At 40.5% G+C, this 20,149-nt stretch overlaps 2 protein-coding genes across 4 annotated transcripts in view; one reads left to right on the forward strand and one right to left on the reverse strand.

The window, feature by feature from the left end:
- C20H16orf46 (chromosome 20 C16orf46 homolog) overlaps window positions 1-17,617 on the forward strand; it is a 64,360-nt gene extending 46,743 nt beyond the window's left edge. The window contains exons 5-7 of the mRNA XM_020903703.2: window positions 480-609; window positions 10,444-10,535; window positions 14,546-17,617. The gene's annotated coding sequence lies outside the window, so the exon portion shown is untranslated. The remainder of the gene's footprint in view (window positions 1-479; window positions 610-10,443; window positions 10,536-14,545) is intronic.
- Window positions 605-20,082, reverse strand: CENPN (centromere protein N). 3 transcript variants are annotated; one of them, XM_020903704.2, is made up of 11 exons: window positions 19,981-20,082; window positions 17,915-18,095; window positions 16,591-16,636; window positions 14,235-14,294; window positions 13,882-13,958; window positions 9,276-9,452; window positions 8,063-8,164; window positions 5,966-6,029; window positions 4,347-4,459; window positions 2,230-2,356; window positions 605-748 (listed from the first exon to the last, which is right to left on the reverse strand). In XM_020903704.2, the coding sequence occupies exons 1-11, from the start codon at window positions 20,010-20,012 to the stop codon at window positions 645-647; spliced, it is 1,083 nt and encodes a 360-aa protein (XP_020759363.1). In that variant the 5' UTR covers window positions 20,013-20,082; the 3' UTR covers window positions 605-644. The 3 variants fall into 3 exon arrangements, with proteins under 3 accessions (XP_020759363.1, XP_020759365.1, XP_020759364.1); XM_020903706.2 differs by having other exon boundaries at window positions 19,871-20,002; XM_020903705.2 differs by lacking the exon at window positions 605-748 and adding an exon at window positions 1,400-2,013.
- Window positions 20,083-20,149: the final 67 nt, after the last annotated feature.

Raw genomic sequence — 20,149 nt, forward strand, 5'->3', positions numbered from 1 at the left:
CCTCGCGGGTACGTACTGTGAATTCTTCCTCATCTGCAGAGAGGCAAGTAACTAGCCTGAGGTCACATTATACAAAAAAAAAGAAGTTATAATTGACCTAGTTAATCATTTTAGAGAGGGTAGATTTAGTTGCCTGTATTTTATTTTAACTGGTGAAATCTAATTACTATTTGGGAGACAGTGTAGCTCAGGGCAGGGTTCCAAAAACGAAGTAGGAAGAGGGACCAGATAGGTCAAGTCAATGAGTGTAGGCCAGGTGTAGGTAAAAGGGAGGGGTGAGGACCCCAGGGAAATGAGATCTAGCCTAATCGGGGCAGCTACTACCAGGCTTTGGTATTGCCATGTTTATTTTTCAAGATTTTTATGTGAAAAATCCCAACTTTTTAATATATTAGCAGCTCTGTTTGTATTCCACTGCTGCAATATGCAATAACAAGCTACCACACACCTGGTGACCTGAAACAGTTTGTCACTCACAGTTCTGGAGGTCAGAAGCCTGAAATAAGTCTACTAGGTGAAGATCAAGGTGTGGGCCTGGCTGCATTTCTTCTGGAGGATCTATGGAAGAATCTTGTTTACTTGCCTTGTCCAGCTTCTCAGTCATTAATGGTGAGTCACGTCCTCTTCACATCACTCTGGTTTCTTCAGTACTCACATGTCCTTCTGCTCTCTTCTATTCCTTTTCCAACTTTTGAGGACCTAGTGATTACACTGGGTCCTTCCAGGAAACTTGAGATAACTTCCCCATCTGCAAAGTAACAGGTTTATATATTCCAGGGACTAGGATGTGGACATCTTTGAGATGGGTACTGTTTTGCCCACCAGAGTAACTAATTCTGATTTTTAAAGTATTGTGTGCCAAAAAACCCTCACGTGTGAGACAGCATCCATAAGGCTTTTCTTTCTTCCAGCTCGGTGTCCAAGAGGGCAGACTCAAGTCTGACTGCCTGGGTTAGTTAGTTAGTTAGTTAGTTAGTTAGTCGTTCAGTTGTGTCTGACTCTTTGTGACCCCATGGACTGTAGCCTGCCAGGCTCCTCTGTCCATGGAATTCTCCAGGCAAGAGTACTGGAGTGGGTTGCCATTTCCTTCCCCAGGGGATCTTCCCAACCCAGGGATCGAACCCCGGGCTCCTGCACTGCAGGCAGATTCTTTACCACTGAGCCGCCGGGGAAGCCCAATGGTAATCTTACCTCTAGTTTTATTTTGTCCTCCTGTTTCTTTTCTCGTCCTTCATTTGCCCAGATTTCCTCTTTTAATTCTATCATAATTGTAACGTATGTTGTTTTAACACCAAATCCTTTGTGGATCAAGATAAGGACTATGTTTTAAAGTGTTATTATAAAAGGACATGTGATTTAGTGATGATCACCGAAGGATTTTCACCAAAAGTGACTGATGTACCAGTTTTTAAATATCTTTATTTACAAATTGGTATATTATCGGTCAGTTTGAATGCCATATGTGTGATAAAATAGATTATGAGAAATATCATATTTACAATGAAATCATTATTTTATATAACTGAATCACCTAGTAGGCTACCTCCTGCAATAATAACTTAATGGGCCTAATTCTGCCTTTTGAATGGGCTAATTTCATTCTTCCCTTAGAAAATTTTGAGTTCGGTATAGTTTCTTGGTGCTTAAGGAAAATCCCTGGGAACCAGCAAATGGAACCAGACCTCTCTGGGACTGAGAGACAGGAGTGAGAGAAAAGACATCCTGTCACATCTTAGTCCCACGACTGCTATGCTTTGCAGCAGGAGGAAAGAGTCAGTCCCAGGAATTACATCGAACATTTCCAAATCTTCAATATCAAGGATGAATTTCTAAAACAAGTTTTGTAGACAGAAGCTCTCCAGCTAGTCATTAACTAAAATTCATATGCAATACAGTCAAGGATGCTGTGCTTACAAAAACCACATATAGCTTATTTATCTCTAATTTTAAAATAATTCTTTCTCTTATTGGGTATGCAAGTGAGCAGTGGAGAAAGTGGTGCATCTGCAATACCTGAAATTTAAAAATAAAAAAGAAAAACATCAGTTTAAAAATGGCCAAGATTAGAGGGTGGATCATGGACCCTCGTTAAGTGAAACAGAATATTTTCAAAACGAGGCATGACAGAATAGCAGCCTGGAGCCATGAGAAAGTTGAGAGGCAATTAGCATAGAGGGTCAAATGTAGTGTGTTGTTAATTCCCCCTGGTGAAATAAGCTGACCACTTACCGGCTGGGGCCAGGGATTTTAGTGCTTCCAGAAGATGAGGGCTAGAGAACTTTACCAGGCACCGGAGGGGCTCTTCTCTCTCAGCCAGGATGCCCCCATTTAAGTCACTTTTGAATTTCGTTTCAAGCTGTCATCAGATATATTTATAAATGACTATTAAATACAAATATTTTGCAATGGCAAAATATAAAGAGACACGATTATGTGTTTCACTAATTCTTGTTATCAAGAAACATAGGGATGAATGGGAGTGGGGACCATTTAAATTGCTAATTGCAAACACTGGGGGAAACCAGGATATCAACAATATTGCACACAAAATGCCGAGTGTGCACTCATGAGATCCTGCCCTCAGGATGTCCTTTACTTGAGCATTAGGTTTACATTCTTAATGGAAAATGAGCACTACTTTTTGTAATCTGTCATTTCAGTGTAAAAAATCTCATGTGTTTTGGGTCACTACCACAATTTAACTTATTATAGAAAATTTAAGAAACATACAGAAGGAGCACAGTGTAAGGAGTCCCCCTGTACATATCACCCAGCTGAAACCATCACCAGTCTTTTTCCATCTATTACCCTACCTCCTGTTCCCTACTACCCATATCCACTGGATTATTTTGAAGCAAATCCAAGACATCATAGTGTCCTGCTTGTAAATATGTTGATATCTACCTAAAAAGGATTTTTTCTAAACTCCACCTCCAAAACATTAGCACACCTAAGAAAATTAATAACAGTTCCTCATATCATCAAATATCCAAGTATTGCTACTTCAATAGGTACTTGGCTCTTAGATTCTATCTTGAGCTTTTTTCTTTTTGCTTAAAATGATTCTTAAAATTTAGAGGCAGGATGCTGAAGTATTCATGCATGAAACAATGCAGAGGGTGAGTAATGTCTGCAGCTAATTCAAATGGTTCAGAACAAAGAAAGAGAAAAAAGCAAACGTGGCAAAATGTTAACAATGAGTGCATTTTGAAGCAAAGGGGAAATGGATGTTCACTGAGGTATTCATGCATGTTTCCTGAAGGTTTGACATTTTTCAAAACAGAAGAGGTAGGGAAAAATTAGTAGCAGGTATGAATAAATGTGTACCTTGACTTATAGAATAGACACATTCTCAGATGTGTATAAAGGAAGTTTTGTGTATTAAATGTTATGTGTCCTAGATCAGCAGTTCTCTATGCAGAATCAGCTTGTGGGCTTGTGAAAACAGATGGTTGGGACCCACCTCCAGAGTCCCCTATCCAGTAGGATTACGGCAGGCCAAGAACCTGCATTTCTTACCCATTCCCAGGTGATGGTGATGCTGTTGGCCCAGAGACCATACTTGGAGAATGATTGTCTTAGGATATATTTAAAAGAACTGGGTTAAAACCTGCCATTCAGGGACCTTAACTTGAAAGGTGTCAAATCAACTTTTTCCACAAAAAACAAACCAAACCAAACAGATGTTGGGCCTGACTAAGCAGATCACTGGTAGATTTCAAGTGTGGCCTGTAGCTGCAGAAAATTCTAAGCAGGAAGAATTTTATTGGAAGGTTTGAAGGGAGGGGAGTGTTATGAATATGAACATGAGTATCACATTAGGGTGGTCATGATATAAATCTTGAATTTTGCTAATGGTGGCCAAGGGCTTGCCCCTCACCTGGCTTTCCTGGTGGGCACTGACTCACTTCTGGAATGAGACAGGTTTGCAGGCTACTGTTTTTTTCCCTATGTGATGCCAACTGGGCTATATAATGACTGATTTATTCAATCTTTTGTCCAATAAGTATTTATGAGCACTGACCATGTACAAACACTGTTCTAGGTGTGGATGGGCTAGAAGGATACAATTTTTTTTTTCCCTCAAAAATACAGATCACAGCTGGTTACACATAACTAGATTAATATAAAAGGTGAAATGAAAAGGCAAATTCAAAATTTCCAAAGGTTGTCCTTTGCAACAGAGGAACTTACTAAATACAATAAAGAAGTCTATTTTAACTCATAAATTATACAGAATTAAAGTGATGAATGACATAAGTTTCTTTGAATTGTTTTCCACTTGAAACTTTAGTTCTTTTTAAAAAATACTGATAACTTGTAGTTAGGTTATAGCGGCGTCCTACCTTATATTGTGCAAATTCTAGTCTTGGTTGAGGATAGTCTCCAAAAATTTCTTGAGTCACTTTCTGCACTCTCTCTTTTTCTACTTTGTTTTCATGAATGATCCTTGAATCCACTATAGATGGAAGATTTCAAGAGAAACCAGCTGTTAGGAATGTATTTCACCCACAAAGTATCATCCTTTCATTCCTAATCTTTCAACATGCTGGTATAATTTTGAAGTAACATTTACTGCTTTTTTACTTGATTGTAATAATTTCTTACAAAGTAGAAATTTAGAAATATAGGCTGATAAGAAGATAAAAATCACCCATAATCCTACCACACAAAGATAAATACTATTAAAACATTTTAATACATTTGTCTAACCCCTTTTTTCAGTGAATAAAAAGATATGTATTTTAAAGGCTGGGTTTATAAAATATACACAATTTTGTGCCCTGCTTTCTTTACTTAACATGAAATCAATAGCAGTTCCTGTGCCATTGGAAAGTCATGGTTTACTTCATGATGGCTGTACCATTTCATTTTACTGCTAAGTCACTGCCAAGAAAGAGGAACATTTCCATTTTTATAGTATATTATACCCACCACTTGTTTTGAACTTTCTGATCCACATTAGTAGTTTCATATTCTATTCTATTGGGTTTTCTATGGATGGACTCATGTCAACTATGAATGATGAAATGGTCACGATTCTGATTACAGGCACACCACAGAAATGTGGGTGCAGTTTTCTATACCACTGCACTGAAGTGACTCACATGAGTTTTTTGGTTTCCCAGTGCATATGAAAGTTATGTTTATATCGTATTGTGGTCTATTACGTGTGCAACAGTATTATGTCTAAAAGGACAATATACATGGCTTAATTAGAAAGTACTTTATTGCTAAAAAATTGCTGACCATCATCTAAGCCTTCAACAAGTTGTAATCTTTTACAATAGTAACATCAAAGATCACTGATCACCGTAACAAAAATGAAAAAGTCTGAAACATTGTGAGAAACTGTGACAGAGAAACGACCTGAGCCAGTGCTACTGGAAAAATGGTGCCCACAGATTTGCTCAATACAGGGTGACCACAAACCTTCAATTTGTAAAAAGCGAAATACCCACCAAGTGCAATAAAGTACTTGGGAAGCAATTTACTCAATGCATTAAGATCCTGGGCTCCAGGCTCAGATTCGGTTTTTCCTTCTGGCTTTGCTGATTCCTAGTTATGTGATTCTGCTCAGCAAGTTACTAAACCTCTCTGAAACCCAGTTTTCTACCTCTCTTTTCTGATGAAAAGAGCTTGCTCATGGGACTGCTGTGAAGATTACGGAAATGATACATGTGAACACTTTAGTATGGTGCCTGGCACAGAAGAAATGCTCAGTTAAATTATTTAGTGTTTTGTTTTGGTTGTGATTCTGACTAGATGCCATTCTAGCAAATTCTAAAGGAGACCTACATTAGCTTAGCTTCCCCACTTCAACAGAAATTTACTTTTCAGTTTTCTGAAAACAGGAGATACTTTTGAATCACAATCCTGGTACAGAAATGTTTTTTACTGGGTGAGAGAAATCTGAAAAGGAATGTCCTTCCAAATTTCAGTGTTTATCTTAAAATACACGTACTATTTATATCTAGCCCAAGGCTTCTTTCTTGTAGAGATGTAGTAGAGTTGTGAGTTTCAAAGCTCTAGGAAAAAGAAAACAGGAAAAAGTGAATGCTTTCCTAATTTTATCACCTCAAAGTATAGATATTAATTGGTTTTAGTGCACAAAAGTATGGCAAATCTTATCTTTCATTTTTTCCAACACAGATATTTGAGGCCCTATGCAGACTGAGTTGAGCATTTCTCCTAGAGCGATACTGACGGAGACTGCCGGGGCCAGCAACAAGGCTGCTTTGTTTGAGGAACTCTGTACCTTGTTAACATAAAAGTGTATCTGGAAGAACTATAGCTGCTGAGCCAAAAGCTAGAGAAATCAAAGGCAGCCTTTACAATGTGATGCTGCAGTTTTATATTTATGTCTTTATAACTGTGAAAAAACACCTCACGAACATTCCTTACAGAAAAATAACTTTCCTGCTGTAAGTCTAAATCTCCCAGACTCCTTCACTCACTTTCCCCCACTGAAGGCACTGTCTTTATAATAAAGTGTTTGATGAGTTTTTCTAGAAACGCAACTGATCATAGCAGAACTGTTGATATTAATAGCAATTTGGTAGGAGGCTGGTAGGTAAGAGGGAAGGTGCTATGGGGGAAATCATAATCTAAATTTTTTTAAAATTATTTTTAACTGGAGGGTAATTGCTTTCCAGTATTGTGTTGGTTTCTGCCATACATCAACATGAATCAGCCATAATCAGACATATTACATGTGTCCCTTCCCTCCTGAGCCCCTTCCCACCTCCCACCCACCCCAGCTCTCCAGGCTGACAGAGCATCGGGTGTGAGCTACCTGCATCATGACAGCAAATTCCCACTGGCTACCTGTTTTACACATGGGAACATACATGTATGCAACTTCTTAGTGTTAAGCTTGTTCTCCTTAAAGAGTAGCTTGTAGAAAGCCATCACTTCTTTCTACTTAGAACAGATGAAAATACGTAAGTAGAACATAGCTAGGGGCTTGAAGATATACAGTCTTAACAATTCTATAGGAGTCTGAACATATGAGCACACAGATGCCATGCAGAGGGGAAAAAAAAACAAAAACCCTGAGCCTTGGAGCAAGGTCAGATCCATTATCATTAAAAGGAAAATAATACACTCAAACAATTTTTTATCTTATTAGGTTTTTTTTTTTTTTTGGTTTACTCCTAGTACACTAGACACACCTCATGAAGTTATGAGGAATTATGGTTATACCCTTTGTACCAAATTGGCCCCATATAATATGCCTTGATATTTGACCAGAAACATTTTTTATTTTTTTGACTCACACAGCATGGCACGTGGGATCTTAGTTTCCTGACCAGGGATTGAACCCATGCCCACTGCTTTGGAAGTGAAGTCTTAACCACTGAACTGCTAGGGAAGTTCCACACTCAAATAATTTTTTTTTTTAACATTCAAATGCAGAGTTCATTTTATTGAAGCTCAGTCGAACAAATTACCATTAATTTGCCCCCAGTAAAATTCAGTATTAAAAATGTTTCATGTTTGCCAAGTGAAAAGTAAATAGCTAAAAGGTGTTAATAAAACTTTTTAATTTATTTTTTTATTGAAGGATAATTGCTTTACAGAATTTTGTTGTTTTCTGTCAATACACTCAAATAATTTTGACAAATAAACAAACTGTGGGAATTCATAAACCAATGCTTCCTCTTTTACTTTTAATTCCTGTATCACTTGCTTGACTAGTGGGACAAAAAATTCTGCTTCTCTCTTGCATAGCAGAATAATATAATCAGCTTCAAAAGATAATGTAAAGTTACTCTGAAGAGAAAATAAATTCTGATTGGAATAGCTGATTAGGAAATAGGGGGCCTATAACATACACTCCAATGACCAACGGGCAGTATAAACACAATACAATTATGAAAAGATGAAAGTGAGGAATTATCTTATTTCCTATCATGTTTGCTGAAAATTTTCCACTTCAGGGACATCTGATGTGATCTCCTATTGTTGGAGGTAGACTTTCCCACCTGCTCAGCTTCTAAATTACACATGAAAGAGAAAATGGAGACTCAGCTTTAAATAGAGTTACTGATGGGCTCACCTGATTATACTGTTTAAAAACAATAGCCTTAAGAGAGTCCAGATACCGGCTTCTGAGGTCCATTTTCACAATCTGATGGTGTTTGCTAGCAACTGTCAGTGCCTTGAAGTGAAAATTAGCAAGATTATTATTAATAGCATCACTGTGTCTATCCCTGTATTTATACTTGTTCAGAAAAAATGTAGGAGTTGTAATCAGTGAATAATTTCTACTTAAAAAAATCCAGAACAATTAAATTTCATGGTCTGTTACTCACCTTGAAAAACAAAAACAGTGGCTAGTGGCATTAAGATCCTCAGAAAGGCAAGGTCTTTTGTACCATTTTTAGAAAAGAGATCCTATTTTTTTTTTTTAATTAAAAAAAAATTTTTTTTGGTCAAACTACACAGCAGGCAGGATATTAGACCCCCAACCAGGGACTGAACCCATGCCCCCTGCAGTGGCAGTATGGAGTCTTAACCACTGGACTGCCAGGGAAGCCCCAGAGTGATCCTGTTTAAAGTTAGGAATTATGATAAATTAAGGTGAGAGTTAAGAATAAAGGATGAATACTCAAATGTTACCATTTTTTATGACTAGTCGTTAGTTCTGTATGACGCCATACAAAAATGCAAATAGATAAAGCAAATTATAGACCTTATGTACCACTCTGGTTTCTGGAATAAAACATCTTCCGAAAGGAACCAGCAAAACTGTTAAAAGCAGTTACTTTGGGTGAGTGGGATTGGGAAAAGGGTATGAAGTCGTAAAAGATTGTTTAGAGACTTCGTTGGTTGGATTTTTACCTCGATTGTGCATTATTCTCAATTTCGAGACAGTAGTGAAGAGTTCTAAAGCAATGCTGATGCTGTGCGCTCACTTGCAGGATAATAGTACTTGCTGCTCTTTATTTTAGGAGATCAAGAATTATGGGTGGTATTTTACACCAGATGATATATAGAAGTTTAAACGTACATGGCCCTGAGATATACAAGAGCTGACTCATTGGAAAAGACCCTGATGCTGGGAAAGATTGAAGGCAAAAGAAGAGGGCAGCAGAGGATGAGATAGGTAGATAGCATCAATGACTCAATGGACATGCACTTGAGCAAACCCCAGGAGATAGTGGAGGACAGGGAAGCCTGGCGTGCTGCAGTCCATGGGATCGCAAAGAGTCAGACACGACTTAGCAACTGAACAACAATACTATCGCTTATAGTAGTTGGTTCCATACCTGACCCAGAAGGGGTAGATTGCTCTTCAGTTGGGAGGACGAAGTGAAGGCATATGGAGTTTGGGAATAGTATACCACGTAAGCAGGTTTGTACTGGTTTGGCTTTTTATACTGTGTTCCCCAGGCAATTCGAATCCATACTGAGTTCTCCTCGGCATCTCTGAAGCTGACTGTCACCTTATTTAAAAAAAAAAAAAGACATAAGTTCTCTAATTAACATATCATGCTTTTTATGGATGAAGGATGTCACTGTCTGGCTGAAATCTGGCAGTTTTTCTCTTACTTCTCATTGCAGTGATTTGGGAAATCTCTGGAAAAGCGTTTTGTGGTTGCTTTGTAAAGATACATTCGTGCCTTGCAAAGTCTTTTGGAAGGAAAAAAAAAATTTAAATCCCACAATTGGTGTATGACATCACAAATTCTCAATAATTTCTTGGGCTTTGTCCTGAAAAAATAGTAGAAAGGGACAGAAAATGGGCTACCTTTTTACAACTGAAACATAGTTTTTAGTTTGTCTCTTCTTTGTAAGTTTTCCCAAGAACTTTCTATCTTGAAGAGTTTTATCTGATAAGATGTGCAGTTAATCCTCTCTCTCTCACACACACACACACACACACACACACACACACACACGCACACACTCCACCTATCACTCCCCAGGTACGCTTCCTGTGCCCTCATACCAGCTTCTCTCTCCCGTGGTTCTGGGCAGGAGTTCTTAACCTAAAGTCGACGGTTAGAATTCAGGGCATCTATGGAGTTGGTGAGGGGGAAATGTCATCTTTACTCGTGGGCCTACCTGATGACTCAGACAGTAAAGAATCTGCCTGCAATGCAGGACCCCCGGGTTCAGTCCCTTATTTGTAAGTGAAATTTAGCATTTCCTTCAATTGTGAAAGTAGGCATCAAGACAGAGAATTTTAGGATGTTATTTTGTTGTCCACAGAAATCTCAAGTTATTTTTATCACATCACAATTGTTGCATGGGCCTCAAGAATGTCATTTACACTTATTAGCACTTTGAAGCTAGTTATTCTCAGACCCACTATGAGATTATTTAGTGTGTTAATAAAGGAGCCACATGCATTACTGTATCACAGTTTGCCATCCCAATGCCTTCACAGTAACTGTATTTTCGGTATCATTTGTTTCCCCTGTGATTCTGTAGGTTCCATTTTACAGCATTAAACACACTTCTGAGAAGTCGTCCCTCAGCGTCACTGCCACAGAAAGGTTGAGATGCTCGTCCGAGAGCGGCTGGTGAGTCACTCCTCATTCCTGGGCTCCGGGAGATACTACCTGGCATAGGTTGCCATCATCAGCCTTTGGGAAATTGGGTTAACCAGCCACTAGTTAGGTTATGCAGAGGAAGGTAAAGATAAGCCAGGAGGCCTCAGTTGGTTGAGGAAAGGGATGAGGACGTGTTGGTCAGCCTGGAGTAGAGGGACGGGGCAGACGGAGAAGACCCAAGGCCTTTACCTGTCTATCCTCATCTAAAGCCTGCAGCGCACACAGCATGTCACTCTCCAGCTGGTCTTTCAAGCAGGACAGACGTGACCAGTAAAAAGGCTCCTTTGTCCCCCCAGCCCCATGCTTTTGCTGCTGTTCAGTCGCTAAGTCGTGTCTGACTCTTGGCGACCCCATGGCCTGTAGCATGCCAGGCTCCGTGGGGTTCTCCAGGCAAGAACACTGGGGTGGTTGCCTTTTCCTTCTCCACCAGCCCCACTGGTGTGCCTGAAATTCATTCATGAGGCAAAACCTTTCAGACCATGGTAGAGATAAGAAGAGATCTAACAACTAAAATACAAGGGCATCAAAGTAGGAGGAAATGTGAGTGTTTCAGACTCTTTTTCTCCTTGCATGGTAGGGGCAGTGGCCTAGGGTTCAGAAAACAGAAATCCCTGCTGCCTGAAAGAGGGACAGGAAAGACCATCAAGTGAGGAGAAGGTGCGGGGAAGGAAGATGCATATAAACTCTTAATTGGAGCCAAGAGAGAGAGACGCTCTCTAGCTTTCTTGTTTTGGGTGAAGTAAGATGGGTGTCCTGGCTGCAGTTTTGCAAGAGGAGTCAGCCAGTCAGTTTGAGCTTCATGAGAAGGCTGCTTCCAGAAGGGTCCAGATCATATATCTACAACATTTCTGGAGAACTGGCCAGGGATTCTGTGCCTATGAGGCTCTTTAGTTTTGTTTTGTTTTTTTTTTTTTTTAAAAAAAAGCAGGTGCATGCAACATACCCACAGTCCAGACAGGACTCTCCTATAACCTCTGCAGAGTTCACAATTTCATGGTAACAAGAGTTTTCAAATAATATAATCCAAAATGACAACTTATTCACAAAATTTAAATAATAAGAGAAATCTTCTTTTGGTTCACAGTTTTATTTGAACTAATTTATAAATTAAATACATCCCCACTCAAAAGGCTGAAGATTTTGTTTTGTTATATAAACCTGATAAAATGATTCTAAGGTTCATCTGGAGGAATGGTTAGGGCATTTTTGATAAAGAAAAAAATAATTGGGGGAATTGGGGGTAGGGGTAGGGTTGACTTGTCTTAAGGGTTATGAAAATGTTTTAAAAACTAGTGATTAATGGAATGGGGAGTGTGCTCCAGGCAAGTGGCCCCTCTGATACCAAAAGCAGAAGCAGAAAGAGTCGCCTACATGGTCACTGGCAGGACCACTGCGAGTGGTCTCCCTGCTAGGGCAGGGCCGGCCCCTGGAGGAGTAGACCAGAGCAGGAGCTCTCTGCAGGCAGCTGCTCACTCAGGCCAAGCTCATGCTCCTGCTGGAGACAAGCGAAGGGGACGATGGGGAGGGGCCAGTGGGATTCCTTCCACCTCGTGGGCACAGCAGGAACAAGAAGAAATATTTCCCTCCAAGAATCTTGGGGCAGAAAAAAACAGGGCTTGAGGATAAGCCTGGGGAAAGGATGTATTTTCTCTGAGAATTAAGCATGTTTATAAGCAGTAGAATAGGAAGCAGAAGAGGGAAGGAAGTAAGGATGCAAAAGAGGACAGAGAAAAATAGAGCAGAAAAATTGGATGAGGATGTAAGAGATGAATGCACAGCACACAGAAGGGTCGTTATAAGAAAGGAGATGAGGGAACATGTTCGGTGACGCGTGGATATGTAGAAAGCAGGATCAGTTCCAGACTAAAGGATGAGGTAAGGGGATGGAGGTGACATCACCCTACGGCAGAAGGCAAAGAGGAACTGAAGAGCCTCTTGATGAAGGTGAAAGAGGAGAGTGAAAAAGCTTAAAACTCAACATTCAAAAAACTAAGATCATGGCATCCGGCCCCATCACTTCATGGCAAATAGATGGGTAAACAATGGAAACAGTGACAGACTTTTATTTTCTTGGGCTCCAAAATCACTGCAGATGGTGACTGCAGCCATGAAATGAAAAGATGCTTGCTCCTTGGAAGAAAAGCTATGACCAACCTAGACAGCATATTAAAAAGCACAGACATTACTTTGCTGACAAAGGTTCATCTAGTCAAAGCCATGGTTTTTCCAGCAGTCATGTATGGATGTGATAGCTGGACCATACAGAAATTTGAGCGCCAAAGAATTGATGCTTTTGAACTACGGTGCTGGAGAAGTCTCTGGGGAGTCCCTTGGACCACAAGGAGATCAAACCAGTCAATCCTAAAGGAAATCAGTCCTAAATATTCATTGGAAGGACTGATGCTGAAGCTGAAGCTCCACTACTTTGGCCACCTGATGCAAAGGACTCATTTGAAAAGATCCTAATGTCAGGAAAAATTGAAGGCAGGAGGAGAAGGGGACAACAGAGGACGAGATGGTTGGATGGCATCACTGACTTGATGGACGAATTTGAGCAAGCTCCAGAAGTTGGTGAAGGACAGGGAAGCCTGGTGTGCTGCAGTCCATGGGGTCACAAAGAGTTGGACACGACTGAGCGACTGAACTGGACTAAAGGGGATGGAGAGACAAGTCAAGGAGTTTGAGAATCAAAATATGCTCCAAAAGGGAACACCTGTGTGCCAGAGGATGGGCACAGTGAGGTGGATAGGACAGAATTTGGGGGCATTTGTTAGTCTTCCTCTATGCAAGGAGGACTAAGGCAGAGTCAGGTGGAAAGGGAATGAAGCAGGGGAGGCTGTGAAAAAGCTATCATCAACCTGTGACAAGATGCTGAAGTGGTGCTTGGCTCTTCAGTTACAATGACCAAAGCATAGCCGTTAGCCACCCAGGGCCATTTAAGTAAAATTCATTATTGTTACATAAGATGAACACCTTTAGATTCTCAGTCACACCAGCCATTCTTCAGGTTCTTGGTGGCCACATGTAGCTACTGGGCCGTGTCCTGGACATCTCTGATCTAGAACATTTCCATCAATGCAGAGTCCTACCAGGCAGTGCTGCTCTTGAGGAAGAAGCAGAACCCCTGAACTGAAAGGTAAAGGGAGCAGAAAGTTTTTACAATGAGCAGAGTTTGTCTCTGATATCGAGTAGAACAGTATGGAATATTACTAACTGAAATTCTTGCAAATTAAAAAAACAAGGTAGTGATGAATTTTAAGTGCATGGAATCCGTGAAATTGAATCTCATGGAAATTCAGATAAATTCTATTCTTACATTTTTTAATGCTCTCTGAAGAATTTTCTTGAATGAACTTTTGAATTGTTCCATATCAAAAAGGTCAATGTCGTCACCTGTCAAAGTGAAAAGAAAAATCAAGAAAAATCAAGGGAGCTACACTGTCTTTAATACATTTGCAAAGACCCTGAGTAAGAACAATAATGATCAAATCACACAAACACTGCCAGTATCTCTGACTCAGCATCACCAAATATATTTCTCACTTTTCTATACATGAGTAATAATCTCTTCATTTGGAAAGAAAAGACTTAAGAGGAACATGCTGCTGTTCCTTTTTAAATTGCCCAAATATCAAATACAAGTGTTTGGTTTAAAATGAGAAACATTACCTGGTCCTTTACTCATCTGAAAAACATCCCAAATTTTCTGGTGCCGATGAAACTGAGTATCTGAGGGAGGAAGAAAGAGCTTATTACCGCACATCAGAGAACTTTCAAGCAACAGGCTTCTAAGTACATATTTTTAATAATGTGAAAGTGGAGAAAATAACAGTAATTTACAAATTAAGTTATGCAGATTTTTCTTTGAAATATAAATTTTCAATGGATTAAATTTACTCCAATAAAATAAGTTATAATGAACTACTCAACATAGTAGAGATTTAGCCTTTATTCTTAGACCATTTATTCTGTCCATACAGGTCTATTCCACAGAGTGCTGCATCTCTCCAGCAAGCCAGCGATGACGTGTTCCTGGCACTGGTGTTTCCATTGACTGCTTATTCTGGACCACTCTTCTCCTAGCTCCTTGGGCACCTCATTCTGGTCTCTACTAAAACGTCACCATGCAGAAAGGCCTTCCTGAGCACTCTACCCAAATTGAAGCCCCCATCCCACTATGGTTTTTCCAGTAGTCATGTATGGATGTGAGAGCTGGACAATAAAGAAGGCTGAGCACCAAAGAATTGATGCTTTCGAACTGTGGTGTTGGAGAAGACTCTGGAGAGTCCCTTGGACTGCAAGAGATCAAACCAGTCAATCCTAAAGGAAATCAGTCCTGAATATTCATTGGAAGGACTGATGCTGAAGCTGAAGCTCCAATACTTTGGCCACCTGATGTGAAGAGTCGACTCATCAGAAAAGACCCTGATGCTGGGAAAGACTGAAGGCAGGAAGAGAAGGGGATGACAGAGGATGAGATGGTTGGATGGTATCACAGACTCAATGGATATGAGTTTGAGCAAGCTCTGGGAGATGGTAAAGGACAGGGAACCCTGGTGTGCTGCAGTCCATGGGGTCACAAAGAGTTGGACATGACTTAGCAACTGAACAATAACAACAACATTCCATCCTGCTCTAGTTTCCTTCATGGCACTTATCACTACCTGACATTACAGCATATATTCAGATGTTCATTTGTACACTTGCTTGTACACATGGGATACTGGACTTAGTCTTGTTCACCTTATTCCCAGTGTCTAGCCACTGGCTGGCATTAAAAATATTCATTTGATGACTGACTGAATGAATGGATGAATGTATGATACAGAATGTATGAATGTATGTAACCCTTTAGGAGTTACAAACTTAAAGAGTATTTTGGATTAAAAATGGATCCAGTAAGTTACTGAGCTCAGTCCCAACACATCATCATCCTGGCTTTACTCGGACCCTGTGCTGACTCCCATCTGCATCCGTGTCTAGGACCAAGGTGCTCTGCACCCCAAAAAGAGGTACTGTGGGCTCCAATACTCGAGGGCACCAACGTGCTGTGCCTTTGAACTATTATTTTTTGTGCCCTGTGTCTTTTTCTTTTCTTCCCCTTTTTGGTGCCTTGGTGTTCTCTCCCTATCCCAGTCTGTTTATGGCGATGGCCTGAGAAATCTTGATTATCTAGTTTTGTCTAAAACAGCTGTAATCAGGTACAATGTGATGTCTGCCCTTAAAGACAGCATCCAAAGGGTTTTGTTTTTTTCTGGCATTTTCTTCCTTGGTTCTGTGTTTCAGAGTTCAGATGGCCTGCTAAATCATCTCTGAATAAGGTTATTATAATAATAATAATGGAGATGAATCATCTTTTGTTGATAATGATTCTTTTAAACACCATGCAGAAGTTCATGATAAATGGCAAAGAATTAAGTACAAATGCAGACATTTCCTCGAATAGTATGCATCGGAGACTAACCCATGATCTTTGTGACAAGCTTGGTCCACTTCTAGTGTCCACTGTCTCAGTCGGGGGTCCACTTTCCTTCTAGGGGCACATGCAGACCCCAGAGTCATGCCTGCCTCTCTCTCTCAGTATCCCTTGACCACACCATGCGCAAGTCCAGTCAGCATTATCCTTACAAACTTAAGAGTACTTAAGCGGCACTGTGATTATAACAAATTCTCAGAAATATATTTTCAGATTCTGTTAGCAATAACACAAAGCCTAGCAAATATTTACTATGTGCTTATTATGTGCCAATTACTGTGTTAAGAACTTTTCATCAAGGCTTATCTTACTTAACCCTCATAACAACCCTGTGAAATACAGGTTGTTATTATGTCCATTTGAGTTAGGAAAAGTCTGAAGCTTAGAAAAAGGTGACGTGACTTGGCAAAGGACACAAGACTGGTAAGTGACAGAGCTGAAATATGAAACCAGGTCAGCTTGATTCTAAAATCTGAGCCATCACATACAAAACTGCCTCTCTGATGAAACTGGACTGGTTAAGTGTAAATACAAATCACCAAGACTTACAAATTATGTCTAAAAGGGCTGCGTCATTGAGACTCGCACGATTCTCCTGAAAGAGAATATAATAATACTTTTAGTAATTATGGTGGCAGGTTTGGTTCCACTCCATCTACAGCACATTTTAGGGTTGCTTAGGACAGACTATGAGGGCCCTCTCAAAACTGTACTGACAACGTGTCTCCCACCTATGCTCTTCTGTTAAGTAACAAATATGCCTTCTGATTCGTGTCCCAGTACAGGCTCTCACAACTGTTCTCCCACGATCTACTCTTCATTGATCACTTTTAACTTTGTTTGGTTTTTTCAATCAGTGGTATCCTTCCAGACCCCCTCTATACCAGTGTTTCTCAACTAGGCTTGAGTGACATTTTGAGTCAGACACATCTGTGTTGTGGAAGCTGTCCTAGGATGTAAAGGAACATTCCTGGCCTCTATCCCCTGGAAGCCAGCAGCTCCCACTCCCAGTTTTGACAACCAGAAACGTCTCCAGACATCGTGTCTTCTGGGAGCAAAACCACCTCAGCTGAGAACTACTACTCTATACATACACATTTGTATGTTCACATAGTATATAGTTTCTTTTAATGTTATACATAAAGATCTAGTTTATTCTTTTTAATGATCGAAGAGTATTTTGTTAAGTGGATGTATCATTATTTATCTCATCTCCTAAGTATAGTTAGTTTCAATTTTTTGTGTGTAAATAATGCTAGTTAACATCTTTATTTACATGTAACCATTTATATATAACTAGATATACAAGTGTTTATCAATTACATCATATATACCTCCTTAATTTTTATGTTTTCTATATATTTAAATATCCAGAAGTGGAATTGCTGGGTCATAAAGTATATTTATTTAAAGATGAATGAGGAAAGGATATACTGGGTATATAAGGGTATAGTAAAATTCTTTGTACTATACTTGCAACTTTTCTGAAAGCCTGAAATCACTTTAAAATAAAAAGCAAATAAGTAAATAAGTACATGTGAAAGAGAATGTCTCTTTCTGCATAACTTGATCAACATATCTGAGTATTATCTTTTCATCTTTGACAATCTGATAGTTTGCTCATTATTTTAACTTCTTTGTCTGTTTCTTCTCCCTTGGTAGTCACTTTTTTTTTTCTCACTAATTTGTAAGCATTCTTTCTAAGTTGAAAAATCCAATTAAAAATTAGCACCTTTTCCACTATAGTGGGACAGAACCCTCCTCACGTCACAGGCTAGAGCAACTTAAATCTCTTTTGGACTAAGGAAAGGAAAGAAAGAGAAAAACCTAAGGTAGCGTGGTATTCAAGGTTAATCATTTTGAACACTGTTACCTCACAAAGCAGAACCAAGTCCTGAACAATAGATTCCTTTCTCTGCCGAAAGTTTACAGTCTGCAGTTGATTTTCAGACAAAAAATTCCAGGTTTTTAGGACTGTCATCATTTCAGTCATTGGGATTTTCAAGATGGTCCTCCTGAAAAACTCAGCAAGAGTTTCATCCATCTCTTTGGCACTTTAATAAAAATAAAAACAAAAACAACACAACAAAGTATTAAGCAAACACAAAAGTACAACTTAGTGAACTTTCAGCATCATAATTTTAGCCAGAATTATGATTTGTAGGTCAAACACCCAAAATTTTCAGGTATTCTGCAGAGAGTATTTCAACAAGAGGATTTTCTCTTAAGTGTACCTTTAAACATATTTTAAGGTTTCTAAAAATTAATGTTCTCTCTTTCTTGGCTAGAGTATTTTGATCTTTTGATAGCAATAATAAGTGATTCATTCACTCATTTACCTATTCATGTATCAAATTACTATGCACCCATGAGAGCCAGGCACTTTTTTAGGCACAGGGGATAGAGCTTTAACCAAAAGTGACAAAAATCCCTGTCAGTAGGAAGTGTCCTTCCTAGCTGGGAGAGACAGGCAACAGGAAAATCACAAAAAAAACGTTAAAAGTGGTAAGCGCTGAGGAGAAAAGGGAGCAATGTTAGGAAGCTAGTAGCAGTGAATATGGAGCAGGCTGGGAATGGGTGGGGGGAGAGGGGAATGGAGAGCAGGCCTGAGAGAAGGTGGCATCTGAGCCAATTCTTGGGGGAGGAAGAGTGAGCCATGTGGCTGGTTGCTGGAAGAGCTCTCCAGGCAGATGGAATAGCAAGTGCAAAAGCCTTGGGGCCATCAAGGGGAGAAGGAGGCCTCCAGACAGGCCAGAGAGGAGAGTGAAAAGGCCCAGAGGAGGAGCTGAGGAGGGCCGTATTTATGACAAGAAGCAGAAGTCAGTCAGTCAGTCAATCTCATCCGCTTCCACCAAGACTACGGGATTTACAAGGACAAACAGAAGAGATTCCCCTAAAAGGATCGTGGCTATGAGTTATTTCTACCATTTAAGCGTTTGTTGAATGGCATATGATTATATATTATATGATTAAGCTCCACTAGGGCAGGAACTATGTTTGTCTTATTCACACCTGCCTTCCTAGAATCTAGAACAGTTTCAGCCCAAGAACTGTCTTAGTGGAAATACTTGTTGAATAGGAAGCCCCAAAGTATTAGATACTCTCCCTAAGAAGCCGTGCCTGCGGAGATAAACAACCTGGGAATGATTAGGGTTCAACAGCCAGTGACAATATCAAGCCAACGTCCCCCATCAAAAACACTGAAGGTGGGGGGTGGTTCTTAAAACGCAGACTCCTGAGCCCAGCGATTTAAACGAGGGGAGGGGAATGCGGGGGAAGTGCTTGAGATTTCTGCATTTTTACAATTAGTCTTAATTCTGGCTAAAGTTTGGGAATGTCATTGTAAAGAATTCTGGAAGAGGGAATGGAGGGAATGCAACCTCATCAATAAAACTGGAAACCCTTGAATAAACTCTTCTGATTCCCTGTGATTATCTAATTTCTTCCCACTTCGCTGCGCGTGGCACAGAGTCTCGCATATAGTAGGTACACGAGATATAACAACTGAATGAGCGCATGACCAAAAAGGTCCCTGTAAATATACACCGCCGAAGAGCTGCCACAAGGAGCAGGAGTAATGCGAGACTAAAAAGGACGGACGGCAAGGTTATCCCCAAATCAAAACACCCAACTCTGAGGGAAGCAGCAACGGAACGCTGAGTTTAGCACTTGACAGCTCTGGGCGGCGCCCGCGTGACGCAGGCCCTACGTAAGGCCCCGCCCCAGCAGGGCGGATGTGACGTCACGACCCAGCTTCTCCGCCCTCTTCGCCTCAGCCTCAACCGAAGTTCCCCCGCTTCAGGCCCAAGACCAAGGACTAGTCCCTCACCTTGGGGACCGTGGCAGTCACAAGAGGGTAGCCTCAGAGTCGTGGGACGTGGCTTCTTCTAGGCTCCCGCCACATCCCGCCCGATCCCACGCCGCCACGGGCTCTCTTACCGTCCCACATCGCCGGCCGGCTCTCTCCTCATCGACTGTTCCCGCCCGCTGCACCTTCAAAACCACCAATTGCAGTTCCCGCCGTGCTGGAGCCCCGCCCACCGGGGGGACGCCAACTCTGGACTGTACCCTCGACAGAGGGGACCGTGTGAGGAGAGCGACAGAAGTG

Source organism: Odocoileus virginianus, chromosome 20 (genome assembly GCF_023699985.2).
Source record: "Odocoileus virginianus isolate 20LAN1187 ecotype Illinois chromosome 20, Ovbor_1.2, whole genome shotgun sequence".
NCBI classification, from domain to species: Eukaryota; Metazoa; Chordata; class Mammalia; order Artiodactyla; family Cervidae; genus Odocoileus; species Odocoileus virginianus.